The sequence below is a fragment of the Chaetura pelagica genome, unplaced genomic scaffold (genome assembly GCF_000747805.2).
Source record: "Chaetura pelagica isolate M959 unplaced genomic scaffold, ChaPel_1.0 scaffold66, whole genome shotgun sequence".
In the NCBI taxonomy this organism is placed as follows: domain Eukaryota; kingdom Metazoa; phylum Chordata; class Aves; order Apodiformes; family Apodidae; genus Chaetura; species Chaetura pelagica.
Window position 1 is genome coordinate 2,446,099 of NW_009953811.1, and position 21,870 is coordinate 2,467,968.

The 21,870-nt window shown below is 41.5% G+C and overlaps 1 protein-coding gene across 1 annotated transcript in view; it reads left to right on the plus strand.

Annotated features, from left to right (window-relative positions):
• Window positions 1-6,036: 6,036 nt before the first annotated feature.
• The window catches only part of GRM3 (glutamate receptor, metabotropic 3), a 47,167-nt gene continuing 31,333 nt past the window's right edge, over window positions 6,037-21,870 (plus strand). Inside the window, exons 1-2 of the mRNA XM_010001257.1 lie at window positions 6,037-6,628; window positions 17,803-18,658. Of these exons, the coding sequence (XP_009999559.1) occupies window positions 6,161-6,628; window positions 17,803-18,658 (1,324 nt within the window). The 5' untranslated portion in view covers window positions 6,037-6,160. The remainder of the gene's footprint in view (window positions 6,629-17,802; window positions 18,659-21,870) is intronic.

A 21,870-nucleotide genomic window follows, 5' to 3' on the forward strand; every position in this document is an offset into this window, starting at 1 on the left:
GTAAAGTGGGTGTTGGCCTCTTCTCCTAAGCAGATAACAACAGGACTAGAGAAAATGGTCCAAAGTTGTGCCAGGAGAGGTTTAGACTAGATACTAGGAAGAATTTCTTTAGTAATAGTAGTCAGGCACTGGAACAGGCCACCCATGGAGGTGGTATAGTCACCATCCCTGAAGTATTCAAGAAACATGTAAATATGGGACTTCAGAGTATGCTCTAGTAGGCATGGTGGGGGGGTTTGTGGGTTGTGTGTTGTGATGGTTGTGGAGCTTTTTGTTCTTGTTGTTTGTTCAGGTGGGTTGTGTTGTTCCCTACCCCCCTCCCTGGATGGATGGTTGATCTTAAAGGTCTTTTCCAACCATGAAAATTCTGTGATTCTATGATATGACAGAAGGTATCAGCAAAATTGTCATTTATGTATTAATAATCACACTCTGTTTACAAGTCATCTGTTAAATGGAAAATTCAACTTCACTGGGTTTTGGGGTTTGACACTTAGAAAAAATAGACTGACAAGGGACTTTTAGTGTAATAAGAATTCACCTCTGAACTGATAGCACAAGGGGAAGCTACTCTGTGAGCTGCAAATAGAAAACCTGCAGAAGACCAGAGTTATAATGTGAATGTAGCCCTAGAAGTAAACCATGAAAGACAGATCTTGTTTCAGTGTGATATCAGTGGCACACTGAATGTGGAAAACCCAGACATCTTCTTTCTCATTCTAGTTGTTTTCACAGAAAAAAAAAAAAAAAAAAAAAAATTAAAAAAAAATGTACACCCTTAGTGAATAATCCAACTTGCACCAAGAAATACTGGATTTATGTGATCAACTTTTTACAAGCATAGAAACAGTCAAGTAAAACTGATTATTCAGACCAAGAGGCAAGGGTATTTTCAACACAAGCAGCACAGTTGCTATTAACATAAGTGAGTGAGTTGCTCTTACAGAGCAAAGTGCTGACAGTGTCCCCCAGGAGCAGATATAGCCCTTCCCTGTGAACCTTTGCTGGTGGAAAGAGAGAGGGCTCTCGAGTGCCAGGTGAAGGTGTTTTGCAAGGCAAATGTTGCTGGCTAAAGTACACATAGGGAAGTGCTGGCAGAAGCCTTCTGATCCAGGTATGGAAACCTTTCTTCTTCTTCCAGTTTCTTTTTATTTTTTATTTCAATATTTGGATCACTTCTACACCCTGGCTCTACCTCTATTTCCACCAGGGATACAAAGCCCATAGGTCTGGAGTGGGCATATTTTTAATATTAACAGAACACCTTGAACAATATAACCCTGCCTGTAGCTGTAGTTAAAACATTAAATACAAAAGGAAAGTGAAAGAATTGCAGCTTGATGAAAAGACACCTCTTTTTGAAACATCCCAGAAACATGCTTTTGGTAGAAGAGGATTCTGCAAAGCCAAATTGACATGGTTAGTGCAGCGAAGTCATTTTGGGTAGGAAAGGGCCAGCCTCAACTATGGGCTGCTACCTTCACCATGGTTAAGGAGGAGTATGGTCTGCATTAGCTTGGAACAGGTGCAAACTTGATAGTATATATAGTCACGAGTTATGCAAGATGCAGAGAAAGCATGTGGGAGGTGCATGCCAGAATGAAACTGAGTTGCTAGCCCATCTTTGTGAGCTGCTTTAAAACAACCTCCCTTCTTCACATTGAGCCCTCACTTCAGTGTCACCATAGTGACGTTGCTCCTGGCCACCCAGATCTGCCCTGCAGCTTCATTCAGGCATCCCAGTGCTGAGAAGCCCTTGCTTCTGGAAGCCTCCCTCCCCCACAGCCTGAAGGGGAAACCACTCCTGGAAAATCAGCCTTTGCATGAATGTCTCTGCTCGCATCCTGGTTCCTCAGCAGGACACTGAGATGCTGGTACTCAGGCAGCAGTGCACAGGCTACTGAGACTGCAGAAGCATGTCTGCTGCCCGATGCTGTGGTCTTGGTAACTGTCCCCCATTTAAAAATAAAGGATTTGATCATGTAAGATAGGATTATAATGTTTTCCTGGAAAGCAAGACACTGCATGCTTGTTGTCAACCTACAGTTTCAAAGCTTCAGTGGAAAAGTTCAGAGTTTCAAAGGAGGCTAGGACAGTTGGTGTGCGTGGGTGTCTCCCATCCACAGGCAGCACCAGCACCGCTAGGCCCTTCTCTACTGGGCAGCTTTCCAAGCTTCCCAAAAGCTCCCTGACTTCTGTTAGGACCATGGCTGATTTTGGTTTCCCTCAGTAGGACCACTACAACAATCTCATGAGAAAAAAAATATAGAAATCCTTTGCATTTTTTTGCAGAGAAAATCAGTTCTCTATATAGCACAATTCATTTCATATAGACTCTTTATATGCAATGTAGAAACAGTTTTCAGTACTTCCCTTGCCATGATTGCTGATGTATCAGAGACATGTAGAGCCCTGAGATACAGCTGTGATGCAAGGTGAAGGGTGATGCCATTTGCAGCAACCAGCAGTTATGAAGGAGTCAAGGGGGAGAGAACAGCCTCCTTGCTGTTCAGGGTAAATCCACTGTAGCTCTAGGTATGTCCTGGGTAGGTTTTAGAAAACTTTCTAGAGGACCCCATTACAAGCCTTATCTTTGGCAAAATTAGTTGTTCTTGGGAGTGTTGAAAACACACTGGTTTTAATACGACAGTATAAAAGACTCACATAAAAGCCAGGAGGAGAAATGGGAAACAAGGGAGGTTTATAGATAAGGTATCAGAGAAGCATTGAAAAAGATCAGAGCTGGATTCTTGGGTGTGCTGATGAGCATAGGTAAATCAGTCAGGATCAGGCCTGGAAGAGAGACCTGCTTGCTTAGGAAGTTTTAGAGTCAGTGTTTCAGTAAGAACCAGGGGGTGCAGGACATGGTTGAAAGCATGTTCTTCAACTCCTAAAGGGAAGCAGAGACCTTTTCAGAATTTGGTAGTGATTGTGAATGCCAGGCAAATCAAAACCTGAACTTGGACTCTCCTGAGAATCTAATTTCATTTTTCTGTGCCACTTTTTCCCCAAGTGTAAAACAGGGGAAATAAATATTTTACCAGTGTTTCACAGATAAATGTATGAATATTTACTGAGATAAAGTGGTGACAGAAGCTACAGAAGCAAACAGGACAGATGTTGCATTAAAAAAAAAATCCCAGGTCCTGTTTTAGCCCAAAATGTGGATTAGTGATGAGAACCAGGGAAGTCAGTCCAACTGAATTATTAAGCACAGAACCATTTCTGTGACAAATGTCACCTGTTTGCTTGATAATGATTTGCAATGGGATAGCCCTGCATTGATAAATTGTGATACTGCCTTTCACAGAGAGTATTGCTGAATACAGTTACTTCATTATTCCTCCTAACATTACCAGAAAATATATTTTCTGAATCTGGTTAATGAACCACATATGATTATCAAACTAGCTTAGTTATAGATCAATGAGAGATGATGAAGTTTGTTTTCCATTGATATATCACTTATTTCTGAATGGAAAATTCTGCTGAGGCAGCCTGCAGTTCATACTACACACATTACTAGGAGTGCAGAAAAAGATCTTTAAGAATACATCTGATATGTTACTGATTTATGAGAGAACAGTTTTGGACTAAAAAATAATAAAAAGCTATTCTCTCACACTATTTGGTACAGCAATGTTGAAATTGTACCAAGAAAAACAACTGCCTGGCAATAGGCATGCTAATCCATCATTCAGTGTTAAATCTTAACTGTTGCTAATTCCAATTTCTTTGTGTTAAATGTTTCTAAATTATAAATAACCTTGCAGCTTTAATAATAAAATATACTCTATTGAGGAAAAGGTAAGTACAGAAATTAATTATTAAACTATCTGTTTAAATATTATCACACTGGATTTATCTGAGGATTTGGGGATCAAGGCAGCCGCTGTTATATTTGAAGAAATATTGACAAAGAGTCTACGGACAGATCATTCATCTATGTTACAGAAATAGACTTTGTGTATGTTTATTTAGTTACAAAATTGTTACCACATGATCTTCACTCTAAGATTTTATTTTTCTCCTTGCAAGATCAGTGGCAAAGTGTCTTGACCTTACTGAGAGCAAAAGCAGATCCAAAGTCCATACATCACCATATTGTTTTCCCCTTGATCTGAGCACTGAACTGTGATTAACACTGAAAACCAGTCCAGTTGTAAGCATTTTTATGCCCTAAGTAAACATCAAGTATGAGACTCCTTGTCATGTCTTTTCTTTTTCTCTTTCATGTCCCTCATTTATTCATTCATTCAATCAATCAATCATTCATTTATGTAATTAGAATCATAGAATGTCTTGGGTTGGAAAACACCTCTAAAGGTCATCTAGTTCAACCCCCCTACAATAAGCTGGGACATCTGCAACTAGAACAGATTGCTCAGAGCCCCATCAAGCCTGACCTTGAATGTCTCCAGGGATGGGGCCCCCACCACCACTCTAGGCAACCTGTTCCAGTGATCCACCACTGTCATATTAAATAACTTTTTCCTAATGTCCAACCTAAATCTACCCTTCTCTATGTTGAAACCATTGTCCTATCATTACATGCCCTAGTGAACAGGTCTCCCCAGCCTTCTTATAGGCCCCTTTCAGGTATTGGAAAGTCACTATGAGGTCCCCCCAGAGCCTTCTCTTCTTCAGACTGAACAATCCCAACTCTTTCAGCCTGTCCTCATAACAGAGCTGCTCCAGCCCTCGGGTCATTTTTGTTGCTCTCCTCTGAATGCTCCAACTGGCCCACATCCTTCTTGTGCTGGGGGCTCCAGAGCTGGGTGCAGCACTCCAGGTGAGGTCTCACCAGGGCAGAGTAGAGAGGCAGAATCACCTCTCTTGATCTGCTAGCCACAGTTCTTCTGATTCAGCCCAGGATGTGGTTGGCCTTCTGGGCTGCAATTGCACATTGGTGGCTCACGTCCAGCTTTTGATCCACTTAATTTGCTTGCAAGAGAATCTTTTGTGCCTTAAGGAGGGATGAATTTGTGATTAAGGCATTAGACAAAAAGCCAGGTTGAATTTCCAGCCATTCTACATTATAACTTTTCTTGTAGATCATGTAAGAAAGGTGCCTTACAGATCTGCAGTGCTAATAACTAGCCCATGAACCACTCTGTTAGCGATGCCAACCAGGATAAAGTGGCCAAAACACTGACTACATCAAAACTGTTTATTGAGAACTATCTCTGGTCTCTGCTTTTCCATGCACCATGCCCAGGCACTGTTCAGAAGATCTGTAATAGATTTGAGTCAAAACTGGCCCAGGCAGCATGTTAACAGTTAAAAATGGTATGACATGGACTTTACTGCTTCTCTATTACAGACCCTGCCTTCAGTTCCCAGCAGGTAAGACTTATCCTGTGTTTCAAACATTTATCGCTGCACAAAAATAGAGGTAAAGCCCCATGAGGTTTCTCCCATCCTCTCATTGCCTGCACCAGGTGAGCAGGCTAGTAAGGAATGCAGAGTAGGCAGATTTCAGCAAGAGACTTTGGATCTGAAGGCCAAATACTGCAAAAATTTTTAAGCAAAAATTAACAGCAAGATGGTAACAATGTGACAGCTGAAGGAGCAGTAAGTAGAGTGCAATCAACAAAAAGAAAAAAAAAGAGAAAAATGTATTAAGGAAAAGCTGGAAGCAGCTGGAAACACAGTGAATGAGAATACATGACTCTTGAGTCCAGAAGATACACAGGGTGGAATAAGTGAGGATGGTATGTAAAAAATGTCAGAAGTGGTCTCTGTCTTTGCAAAATGAAAAACATTTGTGATCAGTGGTCAACATCAGCTATGTCACCCCATGTGTCTGTGGTCTTTGTGCACAGCTGCCATAGTGGGTGCTTAGCCTGTCATCTCTTTTGAAGCAAATGGAATAAGGTGGTCACTGAGAACACAAAACAAATCTGTTCTTTATTTCTGTGCTATCCAGTCATTCCTTAACACTGCCCTGAATGTTTTATTAGTAAAAGTCTTGTTACAGTTCACATGTCCTTTTCCCTTTTCTAATTCCTTCCATCTCTCCTTTAGGGTTCCAGTGGAAAGATTTGTTGGCTTGTTCTTCTCTGGCTTGTGGGACAGCACTTCAAATTTGGCAATGGATCAGGACTGAAAAGCATTTTTGCCCCCATCAGTGTTTCTTAGAGCTGCTAAAACAGGACCAATGAAGATGTTCACCAGACTCCAAGTCCTTGCTTTAGCTTTATTTTCCAAAGGAGTTTTCCTTTCCCTAAGCGACCACAGCTTTGTAAGGAAAGAAATTAAGATAGAAGGAGACCTGGTCTTAGGTGGCTTATTCCCAATAAATGAAAAAGGCACCGGGATAGAGGAATGTGGGAGAATCAATGAAGACCGAGGCATCCAGCGCCTGGAGGCCATGTTGTTTGCCATTGATGAAATCAACAGAGACAACTACTTGCTGCCAGGAATTAAGCTTGGAGTTCACATCTTGGACACATGTTCCAGGGATACATATGCCTTAGAACAGTCCTTGGAGTTCGTCAGGGCATCTTTGACTAAAGTGGATGAAACAGAGTACATGTGCCCTGATGGCTCATATGCCATCCAAGAGAATTTGCCACTACTCATTGCAGGAGTTATAGGCGGTTCCTATAGCAGTGTCTCCATACAGGTAAGTCACAGATGCTCCATCAGGTAAGAATCTTTCATCTACAATACCTGTGAGAGAACCACTGCCTACATGAGTTTGTGAATACAGCAAGTCTTAGCACAATCACTCTACCCTAGGGGTCAATCTAGCATGCAATGTTTACTGAATTAATATCTGTTTGATTCACTCTTGAAAACACTTGTGGCTTAGACCTCTGACAGCTGTCCAGTTCCTCTAGTTGTGGTCCTGAGAGCATCTGAGGTTTCCAGAAATCTTAGTATTTATTTTGAGCTTTGGGTTTCATGAAACTTTTACAACTCTACATTCAGATCTCTGCTTTCACATCAATAATACATTATACCACCTATATTTCTGAATATATGTATGTCTGCCATGCTGCAGACACATAACATCTGTCATTTAAATGACAGAGATTTAAAATTAAACAAAAATTTATCTTACTTCCAGGCTGAAATAGAGTAAAAACATCATAGTAACCAGAAACTTAAATTACACCTAACCAAACAATTGCAAGTTTTTTGTGTCTAATTAAGCACATCAAAGACAATGCAAATTATTCTGTTGACTTTCAGTGAGCAAGGTCTCGAATATCCCATGAAGGCAGTACAATTTCTGAATGGTTTCTAAATTTGTTGTCTTGCCTTTTGTTTCCATTTAGAGTTCATATAAAGTCAGGTTTTGCCAGGAAATGTTGCCAGGCAGAATGCAGTGTAAGCACTGTCAGAAGTCCAGCACAGAAGAGATGTGCCCTCAGTATAGCTTGTTCCTTCCTTCTGGCCCATTGTAACTGCAGCTTTTCATTCTACAGCAATGGTCCCAAATAGGGTCTCAGCAGAGTGTTTGAGAATATTTAATGGCTTGCAAAGGTGCAAAGTTGCACATAGGTTAAATAGTCCATATATCCTTCCAGCTATGCTTGTATTGCATGCCTGGTTTCAGTTGCAAGAGACTAAACAATGTTGATTTTTTTTGTTCCTGGCTTCCCAGTTTTATAAATTCTTTATAAAACTTTGAGTCCTTAATATTTTTTTCTTTAAATAGACATGGAGAACATACATACACTCTTTTTTAGGATAAATTCTCTATTTCTACTTTCCAGAGTAGGTTCTTCTGTGGCACTGCAGCCTCTCACATTCTAAAGTTCCCCATCAATGCCAGTGTGCACTCCTTATCCATGGGCAAATGTGTCCTCTAGTTACATTGGAGCTGCCAAATATACTTATATCTCATTATTTTGTGTTAAATTAAATAAGGCATTCCACAACACTTATAACCACAAGTGAGCAGTGTCTTAAGCCCAGACTCAGGTAGGTTAAGACCTTGTATCTAATGTTTCCTAATGGGCAACTGTAGGTTTCCAAAGGCACCAAGCCTTGACAGTTCTGGACACAACTGATATAGGCCACTGGACTACCATAATCAATATTATTTTTCCAGGTTCTAGTTGCTGCATCAGTGTCAAAGGATAATAATATTCTTACTGCAGACCATGCCACCATTGAGAGAAATCTCAGGGAGCCTCATTTACCTGTTTCATAAACAAGCCAAGAGTTTATCCAATGCTTTTTCCAATCACAATTACAATTCAGGCTTGGGAGCAAGGCCAGTTTCCATCAGACATGCACAAGCACAGAAGAAGCATTTCAACAAATCACATTTTATTCCCTGTTGCATTCCACTGTGTGGAATGTGCTTGTGTGTGTATTCATAGTAGGGAATACATGGGCAAATGTCTGCCCATACCACAGGATAAAAGTTTCTGCAGAGCAGAGCCTCAATCCTCTCTTATACTGGGAAGGGTTTTGTCCCACTGCAGACCAGTGAGTGTGGCTGGGATGTATCCTTCACCAGGAAGGGTCTGACCACTTAGAATACAAAGAGTGAGTAAGTTCCAGGGCTGGAAAAGAAAAACAGAATCATAGAACCATAGAATTACAGAATGGTTTGGGTTGGAAGGGACCTTGAAGACCATCTAGTTCCAACCCCTCTATATGGGCAGAGACACCTTCCACTGGACCAGGTTGACCCTGTCCAAGCTGGCCTTGAACACTTCCAGGGAGGGGCTGAAACTTCCAGGGACGGGACATCCCTGGAAGAGAAAAGAGACATCTGAAGGTAAAAAATTATAGGTGAAAAACCTTGGGCAATAAAAACTGTTAAAGAAATCATTATTCACTGTCTCTTCCAATCAGACAAGACATCAAATGAAACTAGCAAATGTCAGGTTGTTGTGGATGCTAAAAACTAAAGGAGTTCAATAAAAAACTAGTAAAAGTCAGTATTATCTGTATAGATAACACCTCTGTCTCAGCAATTGCCAGAGCTGCAAGTATCTCAAAGCTGACTGAATATTTTGAAACATCATATGCTTGCCCTATGCCACTGGTGGAAAGGTGCCAGTGATTTTGCTGTACCTTTGGTCTAGTTGTTTGTGGTCAGACTGTTTCTCAGTCCACCCTAAATTCAAGTGTGTCCAAAGGACATGAAATAGCCTAAGAGGCACATCCATAAAAGTAATTATAGCTGAGGAAATGCTACAGATGTTTCCTTCCCTCCCAGAAACCCTGAGGCAGGCATGCTACCCTCCTAAAATGGCCTGGGGCCTCTTGCACAACATCTGTCCATCTGTCACTCTGAACCCAGATCACTGACATAAGACTCAATCTGAGGCAGCAGATTGGATGCAGCACATATTGGATATACATATTATATACAGGAGCCTCATATTCCAAAGGCTTGGGTTTGCAGCAGCTGTCAGATGGAAAGTGGAAGTCCTGATAAGAGACCTCCTCATTCAATACATATGAAAATGGCAATACAGCTCTATACACAACTGTATGTCTCTCAGTTTTCAAAGCTTATGAGAGATGATGAAACAATAGTCATATCTAATATTACTCTATGCTCTATACAGCTTCCCTGTAGTTGCCAATAGTTGTTCAAACATAACATCTTTCTTATATAGTTCTTCAGAAAAATAAATCATTACATGTGTCATCAAGCATTTCTCAGCTAGAAAATAAGTATCCAGGTGATTACTTTCCCTTGACATAGACTGAGGTAGCCTCCCTTCACTCTCTTTTCTAGCTTTTCTCTAGATTTCACACTATCTAGAAAAAATGCAATTAAGCCATTTGTTCCTTTTGCTCATCCTGTTAAGGTAACCAGCCCTGACTTCTGTTTCAAAAGAAAACCCCTGTCAAGAATAATAGATATTGCAGACTCAGGCTTGACAATGCAAGGACTTTGAAGCTCTGCATTTAGGTGCCACATCAGAAGAGACTACCCAGTTTCAGAGACAGAGTAGCTCCAGTAGCAACCAGAATCACAGCACCACTGAGCATAAAACCACTTCACCAGGCACCTCTGCAAAGCTAAACGTCCCTGTTCCCTGTGCTTTCAAACAGCACTCAGGGTGCTGGGTGTTTCCAGATGTAGCCCTGTCAAACGTTATTTTTCTTTACCTCAGAGCTGCAAACATTAAAAAAGTCCACAGCACAGTCTCTTAGCCTTAAAATAAACAATGCTGAGCTCTTCAGATGAGAGATAATGTCTACTTTTTCTTTTCCTCCTCTGAATTTGTTGTTACATTTCAATACCTTTTCTTCTCCCCCTTTCACTCCCCCTTTCCAGATTGTTGTCTGGACAGCTGCCTGCCAAATCACTTCATGATGCTCCTGCTGTCAGATTTCTGCTTCTTTCATTATCCTTCCACCAAGGAAAAAAGAATTTGCTGGTAAATCAACAGTGAACACCTTCCCCACTGAGTCAGTATGCATAATAGGCACTTTTTGCAGAGACTAAAAACAAGAGAATGCTGAATGCTTAATTATTTTCTGGTCAGACTAGGCTATTATCGCTAATGATGATCTGGATAATTAGGTTTTCGATGTTGTGTTTAAATTAGCAGTGAGCCCAATCTGCACAGCATTTGATCCCTCAAAACCCAAGCCAGGATTCTCAGTCAATGGAAGAGCTCATGCAAAAAGAGCTGTTTTCATTAAATAAAATTTTGACCTGAGCTGAATCTTGCATAGAAGGTGAACTGTCCAAAGTTTGGAGGACTTTATTTTGGATTTCTGGCTTTTTATTTGAACCAGATTATCCATTTTCTCCTATTTTACAATAGATATTTTAAACACGTTTCCCTTAGAGATGGTCAATGATGTAAAAATGGTAAGACAAAAGCATTGTTCATTTGTACAGAGGTGCACCTGTATACCTGATCCAAATGCCCTGTTTTAAGTACTCAGGTCATCTCTGCCAGAAATATGTATGTTTAAGGAGGAACACAGCTGTTCAAGTGCTGGATTTGTTCTTCTCTGTTTCTGAAAACTGGACCCATCTTCTGAAAATGAAGATTGGGTCCATTCTTTGCAGTCAACTCTCAAAAACATTAAGACATTCCCTTAGATGGACTGTGCTTTGCATTTTTCATATCTACTCTATTAATGTTGATATAGAGCTTTAGCCTTGTGTAAAGTATTCTTTAGGTTACCAACCCACAAGACCTCCAGATCACGGTCATGAAAGTTAATCCCAAGTTAGAGCTTCATCCAGAAAAAATTACAGAATGAAAACCAATACACAGTTGTCTTTTCTTGAATTCCTGGCTGTGTCTCAAGCAAAGGGTAACAAAACCACTGGAGAAGGTTTAAAGCTACATAACTGCTATCACAATCGCTAAGGGCTCTTTCTTAAGTGACTGACCATCTGGCATGAAATTCAGGATATGTATTCATTTACTGGCAGTCTTTTCCTGGCTTTCATTTCTCCTTAGCCACACAAGTTTGCCAAGGTCTCATAGAACCTGAAAAATAACCACCTCCATTTCCTTCCTCCAAGGATAAACTATCTTCCAACCAGTGAGTCTTAACAGTAGCTTCTGACTACCATAACCACGAAAAATATTGCAAAATCCTTAGAGCAACATGTAAAAAACCCCAAACCCTACAATAAATGGAGCTCTGTATCCCTGTGCATAGACCAGTGGGGGTATGGGGAGGAGACAGTGGGGGGGTCTGCAGGGGTTCACCAGGGATCACAGACCATCATGCCATTTGTGCTGTGCTTGTAGAGTAGATTTGTAACAACAGCCTCTGGTGATTTTGTGCTTGTAAAACTAAACCAGACCCTTATTAAAAGACTAATTCTGTGAGATGGACCACCTGCCACTACCATCTAAGCTACATATGCCCTAGCTGACTTCCTGGTGCCTTCCTTAAACACTTTCCCTCTTTCTCTTCTGTTCTTTCTCTCCCTCCACTACTTCTCAGCTAGAGAGGTACTGTTATTCTGACAGTGCTCCCTATTTCTGATGTTCCTGTCACAGATGCAATTATTTCACTGTTCAAACACTGCTTCTCTGGATGTGACAGCTATTGAGTCCACTGCAAATATTTAGCTATATTTTTCCAGCTTCATTGACAATATTTTCAGAAGATGAGCAAGGCTAAAAACAGTGTTGAGTTCACTTCCTTGTCAAGGGAAAAAAAAAAAAAAAAAAAAGCCACTTTTTGGAAGGAATTTTGTTAAGGAACAACACTCACCATCTAGTGAACAGCCCTCTTACTACCACAGCAAGAGAAATCTGATGGAAACCATTGCTTCAGTCCTGCAATGTTTCAGAAGACTACACAGAAGTACAAGCCATGCTGGAACTCTTAAATAACTTCACTGCTTCTGGCTTAGTTCCTTGGAACTGACACTTAATGATTAAAAGTACTGGGATGTCAGCATTGCTGATGCATTCCTGGTGTCAAAGCTTAAATTCCAGCAGAAGCCAAATGGATATTTTCTATTGCGGGTGGTGACATATCCCCTGTATAGTCTTCCATACTGCTTATTATAATATCCCAGACATAACATCCAGAGTTTTAAATTAGGCTGTGGTGAGAGGACCTTCCAGACTGACAGAGGTATTTCAAATCTGGAACCAGTAAAGAACTCAAGCTCCTCATTTCCCTTAGAAAACAAAACAGTTTGGACCGAAGCATTTTCTTTGGTCTAAGATGCATTTGCATCATGAGATCTCCCCCTCCCAAATACATCAACACCACGTGAGCATGTCAGAAGTGCCTGAGCCAATTCACACTGGATCACACTGTCCCCAAGGTGAGAGCCATGCCTTTGAGCCTACTGACTCGCAAAAGGACAGACAGGCAGAGTTATGGTGCAGCCCATGTCTTCAATATTGTACATACTTATTGTCCACAATACAATCTGGCAGCATGGTAGGCTTACAGCATGTTAGACTGTATCAGCAGAAACATAGCCAGTAAATACCTGGGAAAATATTCTATTTATTCTATTTATTTCTATTTATTCTGTTCTCATTGGACCACATATGAAATACTATGTCCAGCTTTGGGTCCCCCAGTAAAAGAAAGATTTAATAAATACAGATGTGATTGTGGGGGGAAGAGCCTGGAGAAGATATCCTACTAGAAGAGATGGAGGGAACTGGATAGGTTTAGCCTGAAGAAATTTTGTTGGGAACCTAATATCAGCTTTTCAGTATGTGCTGATTGGTTCTCAAGAAGAAAATGCAAGTGTCTTTACTGAGATGTATAACAAGAGGAAGAAAGAAAATCGTTCTAAATTGAAAGAAGGGAGGTTCTAACTTGACATAAAATGCACAAGCCTGGAGCTAGGAGCCTGGGGAGAGTGTACAGACCAGTACAGGCAGTTGACTAGAGACAGGTACCTCATTTATTCTTTATTTTAGGTTTTTGTCAACCACTTAGGATACACCCACACTCCAAATCATTCAGTATTCAGTTTCTTTCCTGCCTTTTAAAAATAACACTTTCTGCCAAAATTCATTTAAAATATTGTTAGATTTAAGAAAAAAGAAAAACTCAAATAAGCACTTAAAAAAACAATTAATTGGAGCAAATACTCCTGCAGTTACCCAAATAATAACCAAAATCCCACACTGTACTAACTCTAATTTAGGAACTAGACAGAACACACACTGACACATTTCTTCAAAGCAAAATCTCAGTTCCTGTGCTATAGCAATGACCTAGACAAGAGGAAATCCTTGGGACATGGCTTCACCACAGTCTTGCCGTGGGAAACTGGACAAGCAACTTATCCTCAGGAGCAGAAAGACTTTTTCATTAGACCAATGGCAGCAATTGAATCTCCATTAGGACAGCTTGCATTTCAGAGAGAAGGGGATTGCTCTGGTTTGTCAACAGAGACAAACCTCCCTTACCTCAACTCTATTCTGCTCAATAGCCTATTTACTGTCTGTTCAAAACATCGTAGGAGTTCTTGCTTGTCTCAAAGGAGCTCTCTGTAATTAGATTAATTAAGCTGTGTTTAGTGCCATGAGATTCTTTCATGGTAAAATTTCAGAAGTGCAGAGAGCACTGCCATCTAACAAGGGGCCTCCTCTGTCCAACCAGCATGAGATACGTGCTTGTGTATTGTGTTGAGGAAGCCCAATCTAGTGTTCTAACACTTCTGAGATATCTTTTTTTTTCCCAGTGTTTCATGTGCTCCCAGCCCTGTACTCATTGAAACAACCCATGTAGCAGCATCTGAGCTGCTAAGGGGAATTTTACCCAGAAACATCAGAAGACATCCTACTGCCAGTAAAGAAAGTCCTGTAGAAAATGTCTGGTGGGATTCAATAAATACATATGCAAGTTTCTGAGACATACAGAAGTTACCTACCTGACTCTATCTATCATGAAGATGCTTGAGTGGCCAGAAACACACTTGGAAACCAGATGTTTGATAGCTGGACCTAACTCACTGCTTCTTGCAGAAAGGTATTAGGAAGCCCCTTTCAATGTCATAAGCTAGACTGGCAAGTTCTCACAAGTATTTGTACTGTCGCTGATGCACAGAGAAGTAGAAGTGATAAATGTGACTCTGGTGCCATGAAAGGGACATCAGCATCTTCTGGCATTGTTCTGGCTGCTCTGTTTTCAGGACTGGCTGGTGCTGTCTGTCCCAAAGGATGGAAAAGGCTCACATTGAACTCTCTGCCTTGCTCATGTTGAGCAGCTCCTTATGAAACACTTGCTGTCCTAGCACCTGGGTGAGAGCCAGGTGTGCTTGGGAAGTGGACATTGCAGCACAGAACAGTAGCTACACTAATAAACCCAGCAGCATAAAAGCAGGTAAAAGTTTCCCATCACTCTGGAAGCTGACTACATTGACACACTTTGTTCACAGCAAGCTGTGCAAAGCAGTTGTTTTAGGTTGCAGGCACAGAACAGCCAATCTTATTTTCAAAGGTGTTAAGCATCTGCAAAACCCACCGGTTTTGACAGCAAAAAAAAAAAACCCAACAGGCTACTACTGCTACTGAGGTGCCAGCATATGGATTTCAGGCTCTAATTGCATGCACCATGGTTTGATTAAATTGGAGCCTGGAGCTTTGCCAAAAGAGATTATTTCACTTAGCAAAAACTGGATCTACACTGCAATTTTGAAGATGTAGCACACATCCCAAAGCAGGATGGAGCTTTGGTATAGATATGCCTCAGGTGGTTCAATCTCAGTGTACATAACAGGTTCACATTGCACTGTCCTCTACTGCACTGAGGCACTGCAGAATAGAGATAGTCTTAGATATCAGTTCCTTGCTAGAACCTGCTATCTGTACCTTTATCTTGTAAATCATTACATCAGGATCTGACTTTCAGAATCAGATGTTCAGAGCAGAATATAAATGGTTGGAAAAAAGGACTGTTCTGAAACTGGCTACAACAGCTAAGAGCCTGAAGCCTGAGCACTTTCAAAAAATTAGTCCCTAAAATCAACGTTATTCCAGAAAATACCCAACTTCAGAATTTCCATAAGAGTGTCCTGATCTGAATTAGTAACAGATACAACTTCACTGAGCTCCAGTCGCAGCTCTCAGGGATGACTGGGTCACTAACCTCTATGATTAGTCAGACTTCATTATGTTTTTTAATTTTTGGTCCATGAAAAACCTACCATCTGCCAGCTTTGCAGTGAAGAGCATTACAGCAAACAGCATTGCCACAGGAAAGCATTTTTCCCCCCATAGCACGGGAAGCAGAATAACAGGCAGTTTTCAGGGAAGTATGGGAAGTGTGGTGACCTCCAAGGCTCAGGGCTCCCTTGTGAAATGAGGGTGTAGTTCTGTGTCCCTGCATATGGATGCTTTTGTTGTTTAGACTAGAATAAACAAAAACCAATGGAAAAGCTGATATATTTCTTGGGAATATCATTCTGTGAGCTGAAGGCTTGACGACACAAATATAGCACCGCTTTAGCTAGAAAATGGGTCTCTTTTGTAGCCAATCTGGGGTGGGGGGAATGCAGAATAAAGTGTGTGCCTATCCTCATGATTTAGCTTAAATAAAGTCATTCCTAGAACAAACGGAGACAAGAATAGCAATTCCAGCCCACATGGTTCTGCAGTAAATCAAAGTGCCCTTTTTGAGAGAGGACATATGAACTAAACTGTGTGCATATGTGGGCAAGTAATCAAAGGTTACACAGCCACAGGGGCTTAGCAATGCTCTGATCATCTATTGCATCTTGGTGACAAAACAAGCCTCAGCTCATTCTGTTGCTTTAAAGCTCTTTGTTTAAATCACCACAATGGAAATTAGCTCCCACATTTCCAGAAAAAGGCTGTTTCATGCATGTTACCACCTAACAAGGTGGTCAAGGATGCATCAGGTGTTTTCTGAGGGACAGCAACTTGTTCAGCCACAGCACTTTCTGACCATGTACCTACACCCATAGGCAAAGCTGTAGGGCATTAACCAAAGCTGCTTGTCAGGATACACCCTCCAAGCAGTGCAGAAGTGTTTTGTTTTGGGTTTTTTTTGTTTAAATGAAAATAAGCCACTCTGTGGAGTTTATTTTATGAAACATGGTCCCGCTCCCCCTACACAAGCACCTAGAGACCAAAGACAGCAGGGCATCCCACCTCCATCCCAAGAGATACAGGTTGCAATTATGAAAAATAATGAAGCACTTTTATAGTTCTGTTTTTTGTTTGTTTGTTTTCTTTTGCAGACTATTCTGCCACTGACGTCTGAGCCTCTAAACTTTTCCTTCTCCTGCATTTTTTTTCAGTACAATCCTTTGCCTTTGAATTCTCATGGATGTAGTCTGTGGTTAGAGAAATATCTGGGGAAAATGTGAAAAATTAATTAGCTGAGCAATTTTTATTAAGTTTCCCTTAGGAATCTGGAGTACTCTATTCCTTTTCAGATGGTTTATCAGATTGTACTTCAAGATCAGGTTTAAATTTAACCTATGGGACACAACTTTCATGCACAAAGAGCAGAATCCCAAAGTCTTCCCTTTGTCATCTAAGAAGCAATCACAGGCAAAAAATTACATAACCTTTCTTCATTTCTTTCCAGATATTATCAGAATCTACACTTTTGTGAGAGTAAGAGAGTATATTTGAGAATATTTAAGTAACAGACATAGCAACATATGAAAAAACCCACAAAAACTAAGACTTCGGATAACATAAGTCACACAAGAAGAGCAATTAGAGATTATTGAAAGTTTTTATTATTTATGAAAAGGTCAGCACAACATCATGCAGCACTGGAGGAGTACTAAAATGCAACAAATATGCCATCTCAGGAGGGCTGCAGCCAGAACAGCTCAGGAAAAAAGTTTAAAAGAGTAAAAAGCAGGAGAGGTGGGGACTCAGAGCTTGAATAAGTGAGGCCCGAAAGTTCTGTGAAAAACCTGTAATGTATGTTAGTGATATTTGCATGAAAGAGAAATTAATATCTTACTGGTACATTTGGTTATCAAACACAATGAGTCTGGGAGAAGATGAATCACACCATGAACAGCCAAGGCGTGCAGATCCCCGGGCTTTAGGAAGGAGCACAGGCTGACACCGAAGTACATTGTCCATCTCTGTCAAATTCTCTGTTGATTTAAACAGGCAGAGTTTGACAGCAAGAAAAGTTCCATTACAGTCCCAGTAGGACCCTGTTAATCAGCTGGGCAGCAGAACAGCTATTCTACATCTGCACGGGGCAGGGCTCTCACCCGAGATATTATCAACGTCCTCTATCGACACCCTCAGTCTGTGATTGTCCAAATACCGCTTATTAAAAAAGGTTATGCCTTCCCAGAGATGTTTCTCCACAGTTTTATAAATATCACCCTTTTAAAATCTGTGTCCTCCCCCTTCTCTCTAGGTGGCAAATTTGCTCAGACTCTTCCAGATCCCCCAGATCAGCTACGCCTCTACCAGCGCCAAGCTGAGCGACAAATCCCGCTACGACTACTTCGCAAGGACGGTGCCCCCAGACTTCTACCAAGCGAAAGCCATGGCTGAAATCCTGCGGTACTTCAACTGGACTTACGTGTCAACGGTTGCTTCTGAAGGAGACTATGGGGAGACAGGGATCGAAGCCTTCGAGCAGGAAGCTCGTCTCCGCAACATCTGCATCGCCACCTCTGAGAAAGTGGGCCGGTCCAACATCAGGAAGTCCTACGATGGGGTTATCAGAGAGCTGCTCCAGAAACCCAATGCCAGGGTGGTGGTGCTCTTCATGCGAGGTGATGACTCGCGGGAGCTCATTGCAGCTGCCAACCGCTTCAACGTCTCCTTCACCTGGATTGCCAGCGATGGATGGGGAGCACAGGAGAGCATTGTCAAGGGCAACGAGCACATAGCCTCTGGGGCAATAACCTTGGAACTTGCATCCCATCCAGTTAAGGAGTTTGACAGGTATTTCCAAAGCCTCAGCCCTTACAATAACAGACGTAACCCATGGTTCAAGGACTTCTGGGAGCAAAAATTCCAGTGTAACCTCCAGAACCGAAAACCACACAAAAAGTCTTGTGAAAAGCACTTCACCATCAACAGTTCCAACTACGAGCAAGAATCCAAGATCATGTTTGTTGTGAATGCTGTGTATGCAATGGCCCATGCCTTGCATAAGATGCAGCGGACTCTGTGTCCAAACACCACCAAGCTCTGTGATGCCATGAAGCATCTGGATGGCAGGAAGCTGTACAAAGATTATCTCCTGAAAGTAAACTTTACAGGTAATAACTTCTCTTTTGGTACACACAGAATGTCTCTGAAATTAAATGTTCTTTGGTCACAGTAAGAGCCAGATAAATTTCCAGTAGCATCTATTATGAAAGTTCAGACCAGGGTTGTACCCAGGCAAGGCCACTCCTGTCACAGCAGGAGGAAAAAAAAAAAAGAAGAGTGAGAGGGAGCACGGTGAGAAACCTAAAAATGCCAAATTTGATGCTCCTTCTTTTTCCATCAGAAGGAATAGGTGGAGGTGGCAACAGCTGGTCTTGGAAATGTTCCTACTTCCACACACCAATTTCCATTTAATTCACAGCCAGTCTGGTTTCAGCTGGGCATGTCTGGAGGCCAATGGTCATTTCACCACCAACAGGTGGTGAAGTCATATGCCTATGCCAGGACTTGGCATTCTCTTTTTAATGAATTTCCACAATAGCTGGACCCTGGTCAATGACTAATAACTTTGCAATAGTGAAGGAATAATTCCTGTCATAGAATCAGATCTGTATAAAATAATTAAATATGTGGGATAGTGTCATTAGCTATGTTACACATCTTCACAATATGAAAAGCTAGATTAAATATGTGCAGGTTTGTGGAGAGAGAATAAATGATCTGGCAATGATATAAGTCAATTCATGGGGATTTGTTGCCCAGCACATGACATCTCTGGTTTTGCCATCACATATGGCTGAGCTTAGGCTTGTTATTAATATTACATCACAGCAAGGCTAAATAGATCTACAGGAGAAACAAGGAAAGAATAGAGCATCACATCTTCCAGTTGCTATGTGTCTAAATTTCTGCTGAAGCATCTAGGTTGATCTTGTATTACTATGTATTATTACACTGATATTCTCAGCTGACTGAGTTGATAGAAAGGAAACATCATGCTGTGCTTTATCTGAGAACTATCTCCAAGAGGAATTGAGGGATAAATATGTGTATGATACAACATGCCCACAAAGAGCCCCTAAATAATGGAACAATATAAATAACTCTGGAAACTATGTGAAACTGTCAGATTGGATCTTGAACTTTTCCCTCCTTCAGAGGTCTTTCCAGCATTTGATTCAGACCATCTCTAGATACTACTGACTGGGACCGGTGTTGTTCAACATCTTCATCAACGACCTGGATGAGGGTATAGAATGTACCCTCAGCAAGTTTGCTGATGACACTAAGCTGGGAGGAGTGGCTGACACACCAGAAGGCTGTGCTGCCATTCAGAGAGACTTAGATAGGTTGGAGAGTTGGGCGGGGAGAAACATGATGAAATTCAACAAGGGGAAGTGCAGAGTTTTACATTTGGGGAAGAACAACACCATGTCCCAGTACAGGTTGGGGGCTGAACTGCTGGAGAGTAGTGTAGGTGAAAGAGACCTGGGGGTCCTGGTAGACAGGAGGATGACCATGAGCCAGCAATGTGCCCTTGTGGCCAAGAAGGCCAATGGCATCCTGGGGTGCATTAGAAAGGGTGTGGTTAGTAGGTCAAGAGAGGTTCTCCTCCCCCTCTATTCTGCATTGGTGAGGCCACATCTGGAGTATTGTGTCCAGTTCTGGGCCCCTCAGTTCAAAAAGGACAGGGAACTGCTCGAAAGAGTCCAGCGCAGAGCTACGAAGATGATTAGGGGAGTGGAACATCTCCCTTATGAGGAAAGGCTGAGGGAGCTGGGTCTCTTTAGCTTGGAGAAAAGGAGACTGAGGGGTGACCTCATCAATGTTTACAAATATGTAAGGGGTGAGTGTCAGGGAGATGGAGTTAGGCTTTTCTCAGTGATGACCAGTGATAGGACAAGGGGTAATGGGTGTAAATTGGAGCATAGGAGGTTCAAGGTGAATATCCGAAAAAATTTTTTTACTGTAAGAGTGACAGAGCACTGGAACAGACTGCCCAGGGAGGTTGTGGAGTCTCCCTCACTGGAGACATTCAAAACCCACCTGGATGAGTTCCTGTGTGATGTACTCTAGGTGACCCTGCTCTGGCAGGGGGGTTGGACTAGATGATCTCTCGAGGTCCCTTCCAGCCCCTAAGATTCTATGATTCTATGATTCTATGATTCTATAAGTTATACATTTGGTCTAATGTTGGAAACAAAGACCAAGGCATGTTGCTATCAGTGGACTGATAGATTTGGAAGAGAAACAGAGAAGGTAATCTGGGGGAACACTGGAGGTGAAAACTTTTTGTAGATGGCAACATTTATCTGTCACCATTAACTGACTTCTGTTCAGGAGAGTGACTTAGTATCTACTTTTTTGCTTTATGGGTGATTTATCTGTATCTAATGTTCAAGAGGCTGTAGATGAGCCCAGCAGTATAAACTTAAAAGTTATAAGTCATACTAGTTTTCTACTTTGACTTCTGATTTTGAGATGTGAATCTTACAAGTTAAGAAGTATCAATTATGAGGAAAGAGGGATTTAAGCTAGGCCAACAGTTAATGGACTGGGGATTAAGTGTGATCCCTAGAGCTTCTCTAACTCCCAGTGGGATACGGCTGGTGTAGCCAAGTACTCCACTTTCTTGTGTATGTGTAAACTTCCCTCCTAGCACATGCTACAGAGATTCTTAGTACCCCATGTCTTCCAGCACACTGCTGACTTCTTTAGGGCGCGTCAGGGCTTCCTCCAGCCACATACCTGGATTTCTTTACTATGGAAATTAAAGGAAACGGCAGTGGAACTGGTCACACTTGCATCTTAACACATCCTCCAGGAGGTGATTCAGGAGGAGATGCACAGGAAATGTATATATATCATATGTTATGCTGTAATTGCGTTTCATTTATTTATTCACGTGTTACAGACAACAGCACAAGACAGAAGGAATCAACTTTTTGGGCTTTAAACCTATGGAAAAGAACCATCACATTTCTTCCTCCTCCACATGGTTCTTAAACCACCAAAAGTGTTTCCTCATTTGCCTACACTTATCTTTAGAAAAACCTGAATGTGTTGCAATTGTCGAAATTAAAAGGCTTTAGAAGCACAGCACTTCCCAGAATCTGGGTCCTGGCAGACAGATCACAAGGGACAGCAGTGCTGCTTCTGTACTTCTGCCCCTGCCATGGACACTCTTGAGGATGGGAACCAAATGAGCAGACAGTTCAGTAATTTAAACTTTAATTATTTTGAAACTTTTTCTGACACTCCAGGTATTTTATGGGCTTAAATACATAAACTCCTAATGAGGCCAGCTTTAGCCTGTCACTAG